We start from the raw sequence: 19042 nt of genomic DNA, 5'->3' as shown, positions 1-19042 counted from the left end.
TTTTTCACAACAGCAGCAGCACAGCCGTTGACAGCAGCAGAATGTAGCAACAAACTGCATTGCCGCTCGCTTCGGTCCTCTCCGGCAGTCAGTGTGCCGTGTTTCGCGTTTTAATGTTTTCGAAGTCACATGGCATCATGCAAGTTGTAACGCCCATCCCACCACCCAAGGAGTGGACGTTCTGCCAGTTTACCACCCCACCAACTCCCAGCTGTGTTGTCGTCACGGCCCTGACGACGGCTGGCCAGTACGGAGAAAAACAAAACGTGGGTGATGATGAGCATGCCAGCCAAACGTATCACTGACATCCTGACTGACACCGTGTTACAATCACAATCTGCGATGCTCATTTTGTTTCTCCAACGCTTTCGTTCTCATTGTCTCTCCTCCAGGCCTAATGACCTAAATGCATTGCAATTTAGAAGGAATAGGCGAATCTCACGAGATAAGATTCTTAGGATGAATCTGACATCGGAAGCTGCGGGTCAGCGCGCAAACTCCACGAAGATCTAGCGTAGATGAGAGCAACTGTGACAACATCCTCAGCTTGGATGCTGATGATGGTATGGTGTACGTTTAGTTGGTTTCGGTACGTTCTTGTGAATAGACGGTTCGAGGTGAAAGCTCGCCCAAGGAACAAACTCCAATGCCTTAAGCGAGAAATAAAAGTCCAATCGCAGAGATCGCACACGGATAGAGTCGTTAACCACATAGAGAGGCAGTGCTTTTAGGCGAGATTCCCGCTGGGCCTTAGGTTCCCACGCGGAAGAATCAACGAAGTGTGATTAGTGGTCCCGTCCACTGAATGCTTTTACGAGCTAAGCGAAATGAGCCTCCACACAACACGTGGTGTGCTCGGGTCGTTATCGTTACTTGTGCCGTTTGGATACACCGGAATGAAATTGGATTATTGAATTAAAACACAACTTACTCGTGTTTCCGCCGTCGTCCGTGGAACGATTCAAGTGGATAATGGAAGATATCATCGCCGCCTAGGAACCGACCTCCACTTGTGTCTGGCTGGGCGGAAAGAGTGCTATTGTCGGTGGATGTCCAAATGAATTTATATGTACGATTCGCGTACGAGTGCTAATTGTCATAAACGCAAACTGGTGATTTAGGTTGTGAGAATGAGCAGTTTGCCATGGTGGGTGGCGTGTGAAGCATCCTGTTTTGTGTAGGCATAACCATCCTGTTGCGGGGGACAGGACCGTAACGACGCAACGGTTTGAGTGGTTCGAAGCCAACACCGACGGTGCAACCGCGAATCATGTTACTACACTCTATACCGTCCTTGTGAAGAGAAACTGACGTGTTAACGAGGATATGGAATGGAACCACTTGGCATATACCTAGAAATGTAGGTACGGTGACGTTAATGAATTTATCACTCAAACGACGTACGACATGAACGTGTGAAATGTGAGGCAAGGCACAGCGCCTTCTTATCGATAGAGGAACGGTGAAGCGAACTGAACATGAGCACCGGAGCAGCATATTAGCAATAATTTTCCCCTCCTTGGCAGCCCGCATCTTTTTATGATCCAACGGAGTTATTGCAGGAGAGTAATGATTATCGCACTCAAGGTGCCATAAATCAATAATGGTTTGTTCCATTAAGGTGTACCTCGAACATTCTTCACATACACCATGGTTGGCGTCAAGTAAGGTCGGACTATGTGATATATTTCGGTAGGGGTGATATATTTTAATAGGTGAGGGATGATAAATTTTGATGAAGATAGAGTTGTAGGAAGCTTTTATCTGTCTGTAATTCACCGCATAGTTGTTTCAGAGTAGAAATGGCTGTTAGAATCGTAAATAAAGTCCCCTGCATTCTATTGCCGACAATCTTAGGTTAGTCATTAAAACAACACCTTGTGAGGAGTTTAACAGGTCGTAAGCAATTCGTGATTTTATCTTCTCATAAAAGAGCTCAAGCCACCCACACATGTTGGAAGATAAGCATTGAGAACGAAATTAAAATTAGGAAATGAGGTACTTCGTGGAATTCAAAACACATAGCTGTTTGTGAGTTTTTGCGTTTATACAATCCTGCCCACACCAAGTCAGAGCGCACAACATTTTTTTTCAATTATGTTTTGAAATATTTAAAGGCAGGTTGATTTTTACAAGCCTTGCAGCATGAAGCCTGTAAAACAAAGTTGTACTATTATTATTTTATTATTATACTTTATTAGTGACACTTTACCACTAAAGTGACATTCGTGTCTCAAAAAAAAGTTGTACTGAAAGGCGATAGTGACTCTGTTATCTCGATTTTCCCTTTCTTGTATGTTGAAAAAATTATGTTGAGCTTTTTAGTGGAATGACTTCACTTGTCATAAGACGAGTTTGTATAATCCCATTCAATTCCACCACTTAATTGTACCTTGATAGATACGTATTTAGACCTCAACATTAAGGTCGTCTTCAGTGTCTCGTACTTGACTGTTACTGTTGAGGTCGAAATACGATTGTACAAACTCGTCTTATGACAAGTGGTTTTCTCATATACTTAGTAAAAACGAAAAATTTGTCTGGCTTTTAGATGAAGTTAACAGTACAAACATATTCCACATCGGTCAATGTGTTCGTGAGTTAAATCGTGACAAAAAAAAACCTCATTCAATTTTTATTTGTAAAGATCAAGGATTGGATTCGATAGAGAATGAAAAAGTCTCACATCTATCATCTCTGTATACAATTTATATGCTAAATTGAGCTTCCCTACATTACGAAACTTTGCATTCTTTTATGGATGCTCCCTGAACATTCCCTTGCACAACATTCGTGATCAGCTATTGGCAAATTCCGGAAACGCCTCTTTTCTCTCTCTAAAACTCTCTTAACTCAAGTACACATTCAAGTGTCTACTTTAGTTTTTTAATGAACAAATTCTTTACTCTCTTTGTATAAAAAATGATTATTATTTAGGACCGGCCCCTTTTCTATACTAAAATTACCTCAAGAACTTTGTAAGCCTTTTTGACAAGAAATTACAAATACTATTCACGTATTTTGCATCTACAAGGCATAAACTGTTTCATATTTGTGAAATGAGCATGAGCATGAGCATGATGACCGTGCATTACGTAGTTGCTACTCCGACTACTACTGGATGGAAGCATGGGATTTGCCATGGGATGATCGATAACGGCTGGCCACGTCCTCATGGTCTATCGGGGATGGGAAGGAATCGATGATGCAATCACTCACCCACTGCAAGCCGAGAACACCTCTGCACTCGCCCCGAGTTCATGCGGAATTTTATTGGAATCTGGCGCTTAAGGTTCTACGGCACAGGTTCGTCGCGGTTAACTGGTTGCCAATGTGGTAGTTATGAAAGGGTGGTTTTAATTGGATGCGGAAACGAGATTTTTCGCTCATTTCGAATTCTAACAGTTACCTGTTAGAACTGTTTCATATTTGTGAAATAAATTTAAAAAAAAATCGAAAATATAAAAAAATCCTATTTTGTCGCATGTCCTATTTTATGATGATGATGATGATACTACCATCTATTGTAACAAGGCACCTGCCGATAGCACTGGCCATATCTGACAAACGATTTGATCATGATTATATTATTGTTTTTATTTCATCAAACTCCTGTATGAAGGGCCAAAAATGGGTGGGGTGGTTCCATAAGCAGAGACACTTATGCGAATCCACGGGATGAATAGAGAATCTCCTTCCAGAAGAAAGTTAGTACATACAATAATATAGCTTTATGGTTTTTCTTTCAGCCTTGGCAGTCTGTAAAAGCAGCAAAAACGAGTTTGCCTTTACATCCGACGGTTTCGGTTTTATATTAAACCTTTTTCAAGGAATCTAAAAAATATTTCAAATAATAACTTTTGTCGGTTCAGCACCCTAATTCTACCACTTACAGAGGCTCGCTTTTTTGTTAAAACATGGACATGTTCCATATACGTTCGTCTGGTTAATCAAAATGGCGCCCACCCCGGCTTTAAAGATAGTTTAATTTTAGTCTTTTCTATGAAAAATTGCTATCTCCTACTAGTCTACTCACTGCTGCTGTGTCGATAATTTTGGGGTCACTGTGATCGCCACTGAACTGTAATTTTATCTCAATTTTTGCTATCGGTATTTTTATGTTTTTGTTGTATCGCCTATACTTTCTTCTCGACACTACGTGTTTCTGCGTAACATCAATGTTTGTGTGGAAACTTTGTGGTCATTAGCAAAAAAAAAAAAAAAAAACGGCGCTAATGAAACACAGTATCACTGAAGATCACCGCTTCGATCTAAACAAAGTCAAAATATTAGATAGAGCTAACACAACACAAACACTACAATTTCTGGAAATGTGTCACATAACAAACCACAAGAACACTGTAAACAAACGAACAGACACAGATGGTCTCCATGTAATCTATGCTGGCATTCTCCAAGAGATGGGTAAAATCCAAAAAAACAAGAAATGAATGTGAAACAGAAATCAACCAAATTGTAAACAACACAACAACACTTACAAACAACACATGCTAACACAACCACCACCATAAAAATTACACCTACTAAAATTGCTAATGACCACAAAGTTTCCACACAAACATTGATGTTACGCAGAAACACGTAGGTGTCGAGAAGAAAGTGTAGGCGATACAACAAAAACATAAAAATATCGATAGCAAAAATCGAGATAAAATTACAGTTCAGTGGCGATCACAGTGAGTAGACTAGTAGGAGATATTGACTGATTTTCTCAAAATTGCACGCGGCGAACCCTTCATGAAAGGTACCGCCGCGCTTTCTTCACCCCGTTTACTTGATTCTTATGGGAGAATAGCATTGCGGTGTATCGTTTGGCGCGGCCGTACCTTTCGACAGTCATTCGCCGCGTGAAGTTTTGTGCAAGTACCCATTTGGGAACATTACAAACGCCGCGCAGTATATCATATCCAGAAAATCTGACAATAGCAATTTTTCATAGAAAAGACTAAAATTAAACTATCTTTAAAGCCGGGGTGGGCGCCATTTTGATTAACCAGACGAACGTATATGGAACATGTCCATGTTTTAACAAAAAAGCGAGCCTCTGTAAGTGGTAGAATTAGGGTGCTGAACCGACAAAAGTTATTATTTGAAATATTTTTTAGATTCCTTGAAAAAGGTTTAATATAAAACCGAAACCGTCGGATGTAAAGGCAAACTCGTTTTTGCTGCTTTTACAGACTGCCAAGGCTGAAAGAAAAACCATAAAGCTAAATATCATACAGTCGTTAAGCAAGTACAGTAGAATAATATAGCCTAGCCCTCGTTTCCCAGATTGACCCAATAGATGGGGAGAAGAGCCCGCCCTTTATCCACGAGATGTTAACAACAGGAAGTTGGCGATTCCACTCTTCCTATCCAAATCCAATCGCGTGCCCTGATGGTTTTGTTTTTTGGTAATAATCATACGGTTTCAATATAATTTGGTAAATATATATAATATATAATGGAATTCTCTCACCAAGTTTCAATTCGCAAGTCCTGGATGAAGGAGGACCTTTCTCCAACACCAGCTAGTTTGGGATTTATGCTGTCTTCAGAGATGGAAAACCGATAGTTCGGAATATTCTTCATTCTGATTCAAAGATCGAAAAATAGACTTCTTGATTTCTGGAAAGATGAAATAAAATGACGAATGGCAGTATCATAGATAATAACATGAGCGTTTTGATTAAAATGAATATGTATTTTAACGATGAAGGATAATTTTTGCACTTTAAAAAGCTCCTGGTTTTTTGGCAGCACGGTGCGGCTAGAAGTTTTTGGGCCGAGGTGATTTTTTGTTTTGTCGCATGTCCTATTTTATCACCCCAAAATTCTCCAGGGGGTGATGAAATCAGAATATTATTGTAATACTAAGTCAACGAAATTGAGAAATGATGCTTGTATGTGTGAAAATTATATATCTAAGAAAACTATTAGGCTCTCTTAGTGTAATGTCTTCACCTGGCATAATACGAGTTTAGTACTGCTCCATTCAATTCTACCACATTTTTACAGATACGTATATTGACCTCAACTGTAAGACCGTCTTTAGTTTCTCGTACTTCACTCAACTTGAAGAAGACAATCGCAGCTCACATTATTTATACTTAATCCAAAACTAACAATGTTTATTACAAAATTTGTCACATTTTTAAAATTGTCGCATTTTTGGTGTGCCGGTTCCAGCATCTAATTTTACACCAACCACGTTTCTCCTCTTTCTCATTCAGCCGTCAGTGAATGTAACCATTCTCGCGGCTCAACACGTCCATCGGAACCGTCCGGACCTAATGCTTCCGTTGTTCTTGCCCATGTTCTTGTCCAAGTCGTCATTGGAGTGATGATCACTGGCAAAATTCACTAACCTGTGTACGGACAAGTACGACCTCAGCACTCTTAGTTTCAATTATTTTAGCTTTTCTTAGCTAAATCGTGATCAATGGTTTGTGATGTGAGAGTATGCGAGGGTTTGTGAGGGTATGCGATATTGCATGATATATTGGTAAAAAGGTGAATTACATATTATAATGATGAAAGATACCAAAAATGTATGCAGACCAGCCTTAAAAATATTTCACTGATATCAACATTTCCGGCGCTGATCACGTCCTTACAGTCTATCGGGGATGGGAAGGAAACCACTTGCCACGAGTTCATGCGGAATTTTTTTTGCAATTTCGGGTCTTAGGTTCTGCGACAGAAGTTCTTCTTGATTAATATATGCAATAGGAACGAAATGATGATATTCTCTATTAGATGCAGCAGGGTATAGGTAAATAATAAAAGATGGAAACGGTATGAAGCACATTTTATTTCTAACGATTGCTAGGAACTTCAGAAATACCTATATGCCAAGATACAAAGTGAAAGAATGGAACCAGCCTTGAATTGAATCCACAAGCTCCTGTGTACGAAGTAGAAGGGATAGCCATATGACCACCAAGCCCGTTCTTTTAAATGATAACTTCTGTAAATCACAAACACGAGAAATAATAGATTTACATGTAAGCTGACTTATTCACCTTGTCGACTAGACTACTTGTAACTCGATTAGTACTCGATTCATTAATCGTGAAAAATGTACACACTTAAAAATTTTCCCCGAGATCTCAGCATTTTTTGTTTATTTTCCCGAGGTGGGCATCGCCGAGTTTCAGCAAACACGATTTTTACCGAGATCTCAGTAAAAGTGACGTTTCATTTGCCGAGATACGGTAAATATTTTGCTGAAAGTCAGTAATAAACCAAATTTTCTGCCGAAGTTCAGTTCTGAAATTTACTGAGCTACAGCGGTGCCCAATTTTGCCGAGCTCGAGAAACAAAAACTTAGTGTGTTTAGAAAAACATTAACGCATATGAGCCTTTCAAATGAACGTTATGTCACAACAAAAGTATTTGATTCCATATGTTGAGCATATGTACAGAAGCCACACTGCTCCTTCAACTCAGTCACGGTGTTGATTAGCATGTTAAGATTTAATAATTATGTTTCATAACTATTTTAACATTTAGATTTTTGCCATTCTCATGTACCAAGTATATATATTGAGAACACTTACTCAAAGGCACACCACTCGATACGGAAGTAACACATTACTGTTATTTTCACTATTTCACGCATGCTGCGGCGCAGCAAAGCTGAAATAATAAAAATGACAGTTGTGCGCTGCTCCCGTCATAAGTGGTGTTCCCTTGAAAACGCGAGTACTTTTGAATTTGGATTCCGTGAGGGGTGTCCTTAAGGCTATGGGATCAACCTACCTGGATACCTGGTTGGCTACAGCGTCGATACACCTATGCCTGGCGTATTGTAGAGCTCCATAATCGTCGGTCTTGGGCGATGTTCCTCCAGTTTCCCCGAACGTTCAGGGTCCCCAGGTCCGATTCCACCGCGTGCAGCCAGTGTTCGTGGCCTTCCACGAAGTCGCTGGCCCCTATCTGGTTCTCTGTTGAATATTGTTTTCGCTATTCTTTCTTCCAACATTCGCACTAAGTGACCAGCCCACTGAAGTCTGCCGTATTTTATACGATTCACAATATTTTCTTCTTTGTATACTTGATATAGCTCATGATTCATGCGTCTGCGCCACACACCATTTTCTAGTTTCCCTCCGAGTATTGTACGCAGCACTTTTCGCTCGAAAACCCCGAAAGCTCTCCGGTCCGCCTCTTTTAATGTCCATGCTTCATGTCCATAAAGGGCCACCGGCAGAATCAGAGTTTTGTATAGAGCAAATTTCGTTTCCGTCTGCATGTTGTGGGACCTAAATTGGTTACGTAATCCGTAAAAGGCCCTATTTTCAGTAGCAATACGTCATTTCCATTCACGGGAAACGTCATTGTCACATGTCACTAGCGTTCCAAGATAAAAAAAATCTTCAACAAATTCAAACACATCCCCATCAAGCACTACCTCTGCACAACACCACTAGGTCTTCCCCTATCTCTACCTGCTACCATGTACCTATCCTAAGCCTATCCTCGCCGTCTCCCTCTTCAGTGGGACAAAAGCCTCCACTACTGCTCTGCGATCGATTCCAGTAAGGTCGATGTTGTCCGCAAAACCCAGGAGCATATGTGACCGTATGATGATAGTGCCGTTCCTCTGCACGCCAGATCTCCTAATAGCGCCTTCGAGTGCAATGTTGAACAATAAATTCATAAGTGCATCACCCTGCTTCAATCCGTCTATGGTCACAAACGAGGTTGACACTTCGTCTGCAATCCGAATACTTGATTTCGAGCCATCCAGCGTTGCACGTATCAGTCTAATCAGTTTCGCCGGAAAACCATGTTCGGACACTATCTGCCACAGCTAATTTCTCTTCACTGAATCGTACGCTGCTTTGAAATCAATGAACAGATGGTGAGTCTGCAAGTTGTACTCCTGGAATTTATCAAGGATCATCCGCAGGCTATACATCTGATCCGTCGAAAACCTGCCTGAAAACCGCCAACGAAGGACTCCTCAAGCGGTCTCAGTCTGTTAAACAGGATACGCGACAGGATTTTGTACGCCGAGTTCAGAAGGGTGATCCCTCTGTAATTGGCACACTCTAGTCTGTGCCCCTTCTTATAGATTGGGCATATGAGGTCATCCAACTAGAGCTGTGCGCTGCCAACGACAGTTTTTGGCACGCCACCGCCGCCGGCATTTTTGCATCTACGCGCCGCTGTTTAAAATTTGTTACGCCGGTGGTCTACAATTTTCCACGCTTATTCAAAATTAAAGAGGTCCGCAGAATTTTCCGTTGAAATTTGAACGATTTATTGAAATTTCAGTAGATTTTTCCGCATTTTGCGTAACTAGCCCCAATGCCTAAGGGGTCTCTAGCCCCTTTATCTATTTTCTCTAGTTTGAGCTTGTTTTCAAAAATCCTCAAACTATTTACCATCTCTTAGTGGTAATATGATAAATACGGTCCAACCATCCAACCACCTGAGGTAATTGTGTATCAATCACACTCATCTATATTCTTTTTTCTCAGCATATTCTTTCTGCTGTAGCTCATAGTATCGAAGAATGTTTGTTTACCAGCCGATGATTGCTACAACGACTCAAATTGATAGCGTATTGCTTTGCGTCTAAGTGTAGTGGGGCGGTGGGATTTTGTAACCAAGTAATTTGTAACCATTGTAATTCTCACGACCGGAAAAAGGAAACGCAGGATTGCAAATATTCAGTTTTTCGAAGCGGAAACTTCAGGTAAGCAACAAAGAAAAACCCCGAGATGCGAAGCATGGATGCGGTTATAATGAAACGTAAAATTCTTTTCTAACGATTACATAATTTATTCTTCCATCATCTTCATTCTACCGTACTACTCTCCAAAATTTGTCTTTCTTCTCTCTATCAATTTAGCTTCCTACCAGGGTTCATTCTTAACTCTCCTTCAATAACGTTTCTCAAAGTGAATGGCCATTACACTTACACTTAACAACGTACCTGCGCGCAGGGTTCATTATGCTGTGAGACGATGAATTGGCAGCATGTGTGCTGGGCGATATTGGCCGGGCTTAGTGCTTCGGTCTCCGCCAGAGAGCGGAAAACTGTAGACTGGCAACTACTGGCGTCGTTCGAATGTTGCATGGGCTCGTAGTGTATGGTGATGGACACTACGTGACACGGCGGCCGCGCCGCGTGTCGGTCGGTCGTTCGGTTTGGCTCCCGTCTGTTTCGTTGCGGGTTTCGGTCGCTCGCACTTAACGTTGCGGGTTTCGGTCGCGGCTGGAGGTACCAAGCCCTCGTCCCAGACTTGCCGCCTGTTGAACAGGCTTGCTGTTCATTGGAAACCATATTAACGATTGTCACGATTCAATTTCTTTTCAAACATACCTTATCGAAACTTTCCACTTAATTCAGGCAGAACGATTAACTATTCTAATTTAGCGAATTGGTTTCAGTAACTTCAAAGGTTTCCTAATTAGAGAGTATAATAAATATGTAACTATGAAGAAACTTTACATAACTTTATCACCATTTCTCACCACTTTCTAAAAAACTGTGACACTACTATCGATACGTTCTGTTCACCGACCGCTCCGCAAACGAAATGGCCGAGTATCTCCAAGCCTGCAGGGATCAGAGTCTTGATCCTTCTTTTGTATGCCAAATGGCAATGTTAACGAATTTCCGCCCGTAATTCGTCGAGGGAGTCCAAAATTCATCTTCTTGGAATTCTGAAGTAAACCGTCGATGTATTCCGAAGCGAATTGTCGAATGATTCCGAAGCATATCGTCGAAGTATTCTGAAAAAAATTGTCAAGAATGCAAATCAAGGAAAGCAAATCTCCGAACGATTTCGAAAGAAATCTTCGAACGACTTCGGAGGAATTCCGAAGCAAGTTAAAAAAAGATTCTGAAACAAATCCTCCATGAATTACGAAACCAGATTCCACAGATTCTCGAGGGTATCCCTTAAAGATACCGAAAGGAATCCAGTGATAATTCTTCTGGATTCCGGTTGGAATACTTAATTTTTCTCAGATGCTGATGAGATCTGTGGAAATTATCATGCTGCTAGGCAAGCGGAAGTCTGACAGGATCCGGAATCTATGGCCCTACAACAAAAATTTCTGTCCACTTAGGACAGTGGCCCACAGTATTTCAGGCGGAAATATATGCAATATTAGAATGCGTGTTATTATGCCTGAGGAGAAAGTATAGATTTGCAAAAATATGTATTTTCTCTGACAGCCAAGCGGCACTTAAGTCGCTTAATAACTACACTTGTAACTCAAAGCTAGTGTGGGAATGCATTCTGGCTTTGAAAAACTTATCCATACGCAATCGAGTCTACCTATATTGGATCCCAGGACATACGGGTCTAAAGGGAAACGAGATTGCTGATGAGCTAGCCAGGAATGGATCTAATGAAAGGTTCATTGGCCCTGAGCCCTTCTGCGGGATCTCAGACTGCTCTGTAAAAATGGAACTGAACAAATATATGGTCAGTCAAATCACATCAAACTGGAATGCACTTCCCCATACGAGCCAATCCAAAAGGCTCTGACAGTTCCCAAAGTCAATCGTTGCCTTAAAAGAAGGTGTGCTCTAGGTATACTGGCAGCAATGACTGCCAGCATTATAGCAATGAGGAAATATTTCAGTTTTATAGCCTTTTGAATTATGATATGTTTCACAACGTAGGGTTAAAAAAGCGATGTATTCTAATAAAGTTATCAGTTAAAGTTGAACCGCCAAACCGTAAGGAATAAAGTGCCTTGAATACATAAAGGTGAATTTTGTGGTGCCCAGTTTTCTCCGAAAGTGACCGTTGTGGATAGTGTCCGAACAATTCGTGTGTGTGACCCCAAAACCCGCCGGAAGCCACGATCCTGCCCTAACATCTTGGTGCCGTGACCAGGATACGGCTGAAAAATCCGTCATCGCATTTCGGACTTCGACGCTATCTGACGCCATCATTCCGCACTATTGTCTGCCCAGCGGCATTCATAAAATCGCCATCTTCCTGGATCCTATTGTGCTCCCGCGCCAACGAGAAGCTTCTCCAGCGTTCCCGCTTGTTTCATTAAATACAAGGCCTAATCTTATTAGGCACTCGGTACGTATTATTCCGAGGTGCGCAGAGACTTTCCGCGGGTGCTTTGAGATTTTTCCGATTTTTTCCGGTCCTTCCTATCCGGTGTGGAGCTGCAGAAGTAGTGTCCGTATATTGTTATCCAACAATAGCTAGCAAGAGACGACGTCATTAGTAGCCGCTTCCGTAGAATCGCCCGATGATCCGCTGTACCCGTCTGGATAGCCGTTGCTGTTTTTTGAATTGAAATCCAAGGCCTAAACCTAGCCTTGAGAAGGTTAGTAACGCTCCAAGTTCTCTACTCCGTTTGTCCGGCTCTACCGGGTCTTTCTCTGTGTCGTCCAATCTAGTGCACGCGACGATCATCCCTACTCCACAATGGCGGACGAACGTAAGAGACAACAGCTCATCAATCGCCGAACTACGCTCACCGCTTCCCTGGGGAGAGCAGAACAATTCATCGAGAAATACGAGGCGGAACGGGATCGAGGCCAGGTGAAGCTCCGTCTAGAGAATCTTGATACCGTGTGGATGGGACTGGATGACGTGCAAACCCAGCTCGAGGATATGGAGCTAACTAAGGAAGGTATGGCACAAAACCTGTCTTTTCGCTCCAATTATGAAACCCGTTACTTCCAAGTAAAAGCTACCCTCCAATCTTACCTCCCCAATGTACCTTCGACAAGCGCAATCCCCCAAATACCACCCTCCGGGCTTTCCGGAATCAAGCTGCCAACAATTTCTCTGCCGGAGTTCGATGGAGATTTTAACCATTGGCTCCCATTCCACGACACATTCGTTGCTCTTATCCATTCCAACCCCGAGGTTCATGACATCCAAAAATTCCATTATCTCCGTGCTGCCCTGAAAGGAGAAGCAGCACAACTAGTCGAATCGATCAGCATCAGCTCTGCCAATTATGCCATCGCTTGGCAAACCCTAGTTTCCCGCTACGCCAACGACTATCTCCTCAAGAAACGCCACCTACAAGCCCTTCTCGACTGCCCCAGTATGAAGAAAGAATCCGCCGCTGCATTACATTCGGTAGTCGACGAGTACGAGCGCCACACGAAAACCCTTCGACAGCTAGGTGAACCAATCGATGGATGGAGTACTATGTAGGAGCATTTATTGTGTCTTCGACTCGACGACGCGACACTGAAAGCTTGGGAGGACTTTGCTACAACCGCTGAAAAACCCGATTATTCTTGTCTGATCGAGTTTCTCCAACGTCGCATTCGTGTATTGGAATCAATGTCCGTAAACCATCAAGCACATCCAACACCTAGCAATCAACCCATTATGTTTCGACGATCATCGTTCCATAAAACCGTTTCGCATGCTGCAGCTGAAACTACTCATCGAAAATGCCACTCCTGCGATCAACATCATCCGCTCTTCCAATGCCCACGGTTCGAAAAAATGTCCCTTCCCGATCGACTGAAAGTTGTGAATGACCAACACCTCTGCCATAATTGTTTTCGCCAAGACCACCTTGCTCGCAATTGTCAATCGAAATTCTCTTGCCGTCATTGCAAAAGGCGACACCATTCACTGCTTCACCCAGGCTACCACCCACTCGAGAACGATCATCCATCCGCAACATTACGCACCGTGCCTTCAACTACCTACACACCTAAGCCCTTCATCAGACAAGACACAGTAGTAAACAACAAACGAACACCCCCATCGATGAATGCTGTCACTGCTCAGACTACCAACTCATCACAAATATCAAACGCTAATGTTTTGCTGTCGACGGTCGTGCTGATGGTTGTTGATTGCCACGGACGAGAGCATCCAGCGCGAGCATTATTGGACAATGGCTCACAATCCAATATTATCAGTGATAGACTATGCCAACTTTTGCGGTTGAAACGGAATAAAATAAGCGTCCCTGTGTTTGGTGTCGGTGAGTCTTCCTCTAGTGCAAATCACTCCGTCACTACCACTATCCGATCGAGACACTCTGATTTTGAGATCAACCTTGGCTTTCTCGTTATGCCCCGTATTACAATCGATTTGCCCGTAATATCCTCTCCGACGAATGATTGGCATGCACCCAAAAACCTACCTCTTGCGGACCCGTCTTTCCACAAAACCGGTGCCATCGACATGCTTCTTGGAGCTGAACACTTTTTCTCCTACGTGAACCCCGGTGGCCGAATCGAGATGGAAAATGGTCCCATTCTCATCGAAAGCGTATTCGGTTGGATCGTTTCCGGAAAAAAACCAAATGCTCGTCAGTTCGCCCCCCGTAGTATGTCACGTTTCACTTTCCGATCCTCTCCATGAAGCACTGGAGCGCTTCTGGCGCATCGAAGAAGTTGACAACAAGCAAAGTTACTCGATGGAAGAACAGCAGTGTGAATCTCACTACGTTTCCAGCGTCTCCCGCACAGCAGAGGGAAAGTATATCGTCCGTTTGCCTCGTCATATCAATTTCGATCACATGCTTGGTGAGTCGAAATCTTCTGCCCTTCGTCGTTTCCATAGCCTCGAAAAACGGCTGAGCAAAGAACCCCGTTTGAAAGACGAATACCACACATTTTTAGCTGAGTACTTGGAACTTGGCCATATGAGGTTTGTCCCGCCGACCGAAGCCGATCCCCCTCAGGTCCACTATTTGCCTCATCATGCCGTACTAAAAGAAGCCAGTACCACTACCAAAGTACGGGTGGTGTTTGACGGATCTGCCAAAACATCCACCGGTTACTCCCTTAACGATGCCCTTCAAGTAGGCCCAATTGTCCAAGACGAACTTCTGACCCTCGTCCTTCGATTCAGAAAGTATCCCATCGCATTAGTCGCGGACATTGCAAAAATGTACCGCCAAGTATTGCTGCATCCTGAGGACACTTCCCTACAGCGAATTCTCTGGCGATTCAATCCGAATGAGCCAGTGGCCACATAAGGCTTGTTCGCGACAAAATCTGGACACATAACTTTAAGAATCAACATAAACTGCTGTTGGTTTAATTCGGTACGTTTTTCACTTCAAATGGCTTCATTCCTTATCGATGCTTCGATGTATGCACGAAATTTGGTGACATTTGAATTTTCTAAGAAATAATACGTGCCGAATGATCTGGCATCCTCAGTAGAATTTGTTTCGAGCTCGTATCCTTCTGGTGGCTCATAAAATCCGTTTTTGTTCCAATCTCTGACGTTTTAGATATTGTCGAACAAGCATCGACAAATTTTAAAACGCTTTGAGCAGTGTTCACATGAAAACAAAATGTTTTTAGACATTTTCTGGATCGAGAGACCCGAATTTCAATTGCGACTGCACACAATTCTCTCCGAACCTGCAATTCCTTCGACGCCATTATTCACTACGTACTTGTACCACTCATAAGAAATATATTTTCAGAAAGTACAGACATAGATTCATCAATCTACGAAATATTTCACTCGTTGATGAGCTATTTCAAAAGTTATACGTGTTTGAAGGTGTCCAGATTTTGTCGCGTACAAGCCTTATGAGCTGCAGACAGTCACATACGGACTCGCACCGTCATCGTTTCTGGCCACACGCACTCTACAACAGCTTGCTGCGGACGACGGTGATACCTACCTACTCGGTGGACCTGCTCTGAGGAAATATTTCTATGTGGACGACTACATAGAGGGAGCGAACACAGAGGAGGAGGCAATACAAACCCGTGAGGAGCTGGATGAGCTGCTTGGCAGAGGAGGATTCCAGTTAAGAAAGTGGGCATCGAACAATCCAATCGTGTTGGAAGGCCTCGCACCATCACAAATCGGAACCCAATCAACACTGAAGTTTAATCATTGCGAGACCATCAAGGCACTGGGTGTCTGTTGGGAACCCGGCCCGGATCAGTTGCTTTTCGAATCTACTATAGTCTCCGGTGATGGCTTTCCCACAAAGCGATCCATTCTTTCAGCCGTCTCAAAACATTTCGATCCTCTTGGGCTCACAGCACCTGTCGTCATACGAGCAAAAATGTTGTTACAGGAGCTTTGGTTACAACCCTGCGGATGGGACGACGAGGTACCCGACACCATACGAATCAAATGGGAGAACTACTGCATAGACTTACCGAAGATCACTACCTACCGTGTTAACCGTTATGCATTTTGCCGAATTCCACTGTGCAGCTGCACACGTTTGCAGATGCATCCCAGCAAGCTTATGGCGCTTGCGTTTATGCTCGATCCACCAACTTCGAAGGGAAATCAAATGTAGAATTGATAGCATCAAAATCTAAAGTTTCCCCTTTAAAACGCATTTCTATTCCCCGGCTGGAATTATCCGCAGCTGTTCTCGCTACACGGCTGCATAATAAAGTTCGTCTAGCTTTAGACATGCCTATATCAGAATCCCACTTCTGGTCGGACTCTACTGTGACACTCGAATGGCTACGATCACCCCCCTACACTTGGAACACCTTTATCGCCAATAGAGTTTCCGAGATCCAAACCGCGACGCAAGGATCCAGTTGGCACCATGTCGCAGGAAAAGAGAACCCGGCGGACCTTCTTACAAGAGGAATGAGGGTTGATGATTTCCTTGGCAGCGCCCTGTGGCATCATGGACCATCTTGGTTAGGAGCACCCGAGATTGAGTGGCCAATTCTGACGCAACAAAGTAGCACATCCGAAGACATCCTCGAACGACGCAGAATGGTGGCGGCGATCCAAAACAGGCCAGAAGTCAACGAAGTTTTTGGCACCTCCGTGTCATATAATCGGTTGATTCGAGTAACCGCTTTCTGTCTGCGCTTTATCAAAGCTTGTCGTCGCAGAAACGCATCAACGTCATATTCCGATTCCGAAGCAATCCTGCACCCGATAACCGTTGAAGAAATGTCCGAAGCCCGTATGAAACTCATCAAGTTGGCCCAAGCTGATGCGTTCACAGAAGAAATAAGGTACTTGGGGAAGGGGAAAGCCGTATCCAAACATTCCAACTTGCGCCTTCTGTGTCCATTCATCGATCAGCAGGAGTTCTCAGAGTTGGAGGAAGATTGCGTCTATCCGATCAGCCATACTTGACCAAACATCCCATCCTTCTACCTAATTCCCATCCACTTACACGGTTAATTGCCACACATTACCACCTCAAACTTCTACACGGTGGCGGCCGCGTCACACTAGCATCAATGCGCCAAGACTATTGGCCAATACAAGGAAGAAGACTACTCAACAGCATCGTACGAAATTGCTTCCGTTGCGTTCGTGCCTCGCCCGTTCCCCTCCAGCAGCAAACCGGCCAGTTACCGCAGCAGAGAATCACAGTCAGCAGGCCATTCTCCATCACTGGGATTGATTACGCTGGACCAGTCTATATCAAACCCATCCACAAGCGTGCAGTACCAACCAAGGCTTATATCAGCGTTTTCGTCTGCTTCGTTACCAAAGCGGTGCACCTGGAGTTGGTGAGTGACCTGTCAACTGCTGCATTCCTCACCGCTCTGCGGAGGTTCATCGCTCGCCGTGGATGTCCGTCGCACATACATTCCGATAACGGAAAGAACTTCGAAGGAGCCCGCAATGAGCTTCACGAACTGTATCAGCTTCTGCAACGAGAGAAAGTATACGGAACAATTACCACATTTTGCGCAAACCAAGAAATTCAGTGGCACATGACCCCACCGAAGGCCCCACATTTTGGTGGATTGTGGGAGGCTGCCGTTAAGGTAGCGAAAAAACATTTGTATTTGCTGACGCTCGGCAATGCAAAACTCTGCTTCGAGGACCTATCAACCGTGTTGACCCAGATTGAGAGTGCAATGAATTCGCGTCCATTAACACCGCTTACGGAGGATCCCAATGACTTGGCCGTCCTCACTCCAGCCCATTTCCTTATCGGAACAACATTTTCTGCACTTCCCGATACCGATGTCAGCCACATTCCGATCAGCCGATTGGATCATTACCATGCCCTGCAGCACCGAGTTCAACAGTTCTGGCACCAGTGGAAGACCGAATATTTGCAGGAACTACAGAAGGAGAACAAGCACATCGTTCCAAACTCTGCAGTCCAGCCTGGTAGGATGGTAGTCGTCGCTGATGAATTCCTAGCTCCAGTGAAGTGGCCTCTTGCCAGAATTGTCAACAGCATCGAAGGTCCAGATGGTCTCGTCCGAGTCGTTGATCTCCATACCAGCAAAGGAATCATCCGCCGTCCGATTACGAAGATATGTATGCTGCCATTTGAGGAAAAAACTAAAAATATCTTAAATGTAAACAATCTATAATTGGAATTCATAGTAGTAAGCTAGTAGGTAGTAGTAGTATAATATCATGAATGAAATTGTAGAATTTCAGGTGGCGGCGATGACAGTTCCCAAAGTCAATCGTTGCCTTAAAAGAAGGTGTGCTCTAGGTATACTGGCAGCAATGACTGCCAGCATTATAGCAATGAGGAAATATTTCAGTTTTATAGCCTTTTGAATTATGATATGTTTCACAACGTAGGGTTAAAAAAGCGATGTATTCTAATAAAGTTATCAGTTAAAGTTGAACCGCCAAACCGTAAGGAATAAAGTGCCTTGAATACATAAAGGTGAATTTTGTGGTGCCCAGTTTTCTCCGAAAGTGACCGTTGTGGATAGTGTCCGAACAATCCGTGTGTGTGACCCCAAAACCCGCCGGAAGCCACGATCCTGCCCTAACAGGCTCGTAACGATTAACCCCAAGAAAACCCAACAACTATTAGGTCTCAACAAAAGGGATCTCAACATCTACACCGGTCTAATAACTGGACACTGCCCCTGCAGATACCATCTACAAAAGATCGGAGCAATCCAAACCTCAAATTGCCGCTTCTGTGACGAGGAGAGAGAAACATCAGAACACATCCTCTGCTATTGCAGTGCACTCACCCAACGTAGGTTCAAAGTTCTCAGCAAGCCCTTTTAGGGCCTGCTGACATATGGATCTTATCCCCCAAGGACGTGGTTGGCTTCATAAAGCTAGTCTCGCCAGAATGGGGGAGTCACATACTGTAACTCAGGATCTCTATT

The 19042-nt window shown here is 43.6% G+C and overlaps 2 protein-coding genes across 6 annotated transcripts in view; both read left to right on the top strand.

Moving 5' to 3' along the window:
- Positions 1 to 595: 595 nt before the first annotated feature.
- The window catches only part of LOC134219910 (uncharacterized), a 123305-nt gene continuing 104858 nt past the window's right edge, over positions 596 to 19042 (top strand). For 2 of the 5 annotated variants that reach the window (XM_062698811.1, XM_062698808.1), the window contains exon 1: positions 596 to 1360. The gene's annotated coding sequence lies outside the window, so the exon portion shown is untranslated. Of the gene's footprint in view, positions 1365 to 1402; positions 1423 to 19042 lie in introns of those variants that run through there. The other 3 variants (XM_062698812.1, XM_062698809.1, XM_062698810.1) reach the window with 2 other exon arrangements.
- On the top strand, positions 17177 to 18274 carry LOC134222193 (uncharacterized). The gene has a single exon (XM_062701336.1). The coding sequence runs from the start codon at positions 17177 to 17179 to the stop codon at positions 18272 to 18274; it is 1098 nt and encodes a 365-aa protein (XP_062557320.1).

The sequence above is a fragment of the Armigeres subalbatus genome, chromosome 3 (assembly GCF_024139115.2).
Source record: "Armigeres subalbatus isolate Guangzhou_Male chromosome 3, GZ_Asu_2, whole genome shotgun sequence".
Classification (NCBI taxonomy): Eukaryota; Metazoa; Arthropoda; class Insecta; order Diptera; family Culicidae; genus Armigeres; species Armigeres subalbatus.
This window is presented reverse-complemented; position numbering and strand designations above follow the sequence as displayed.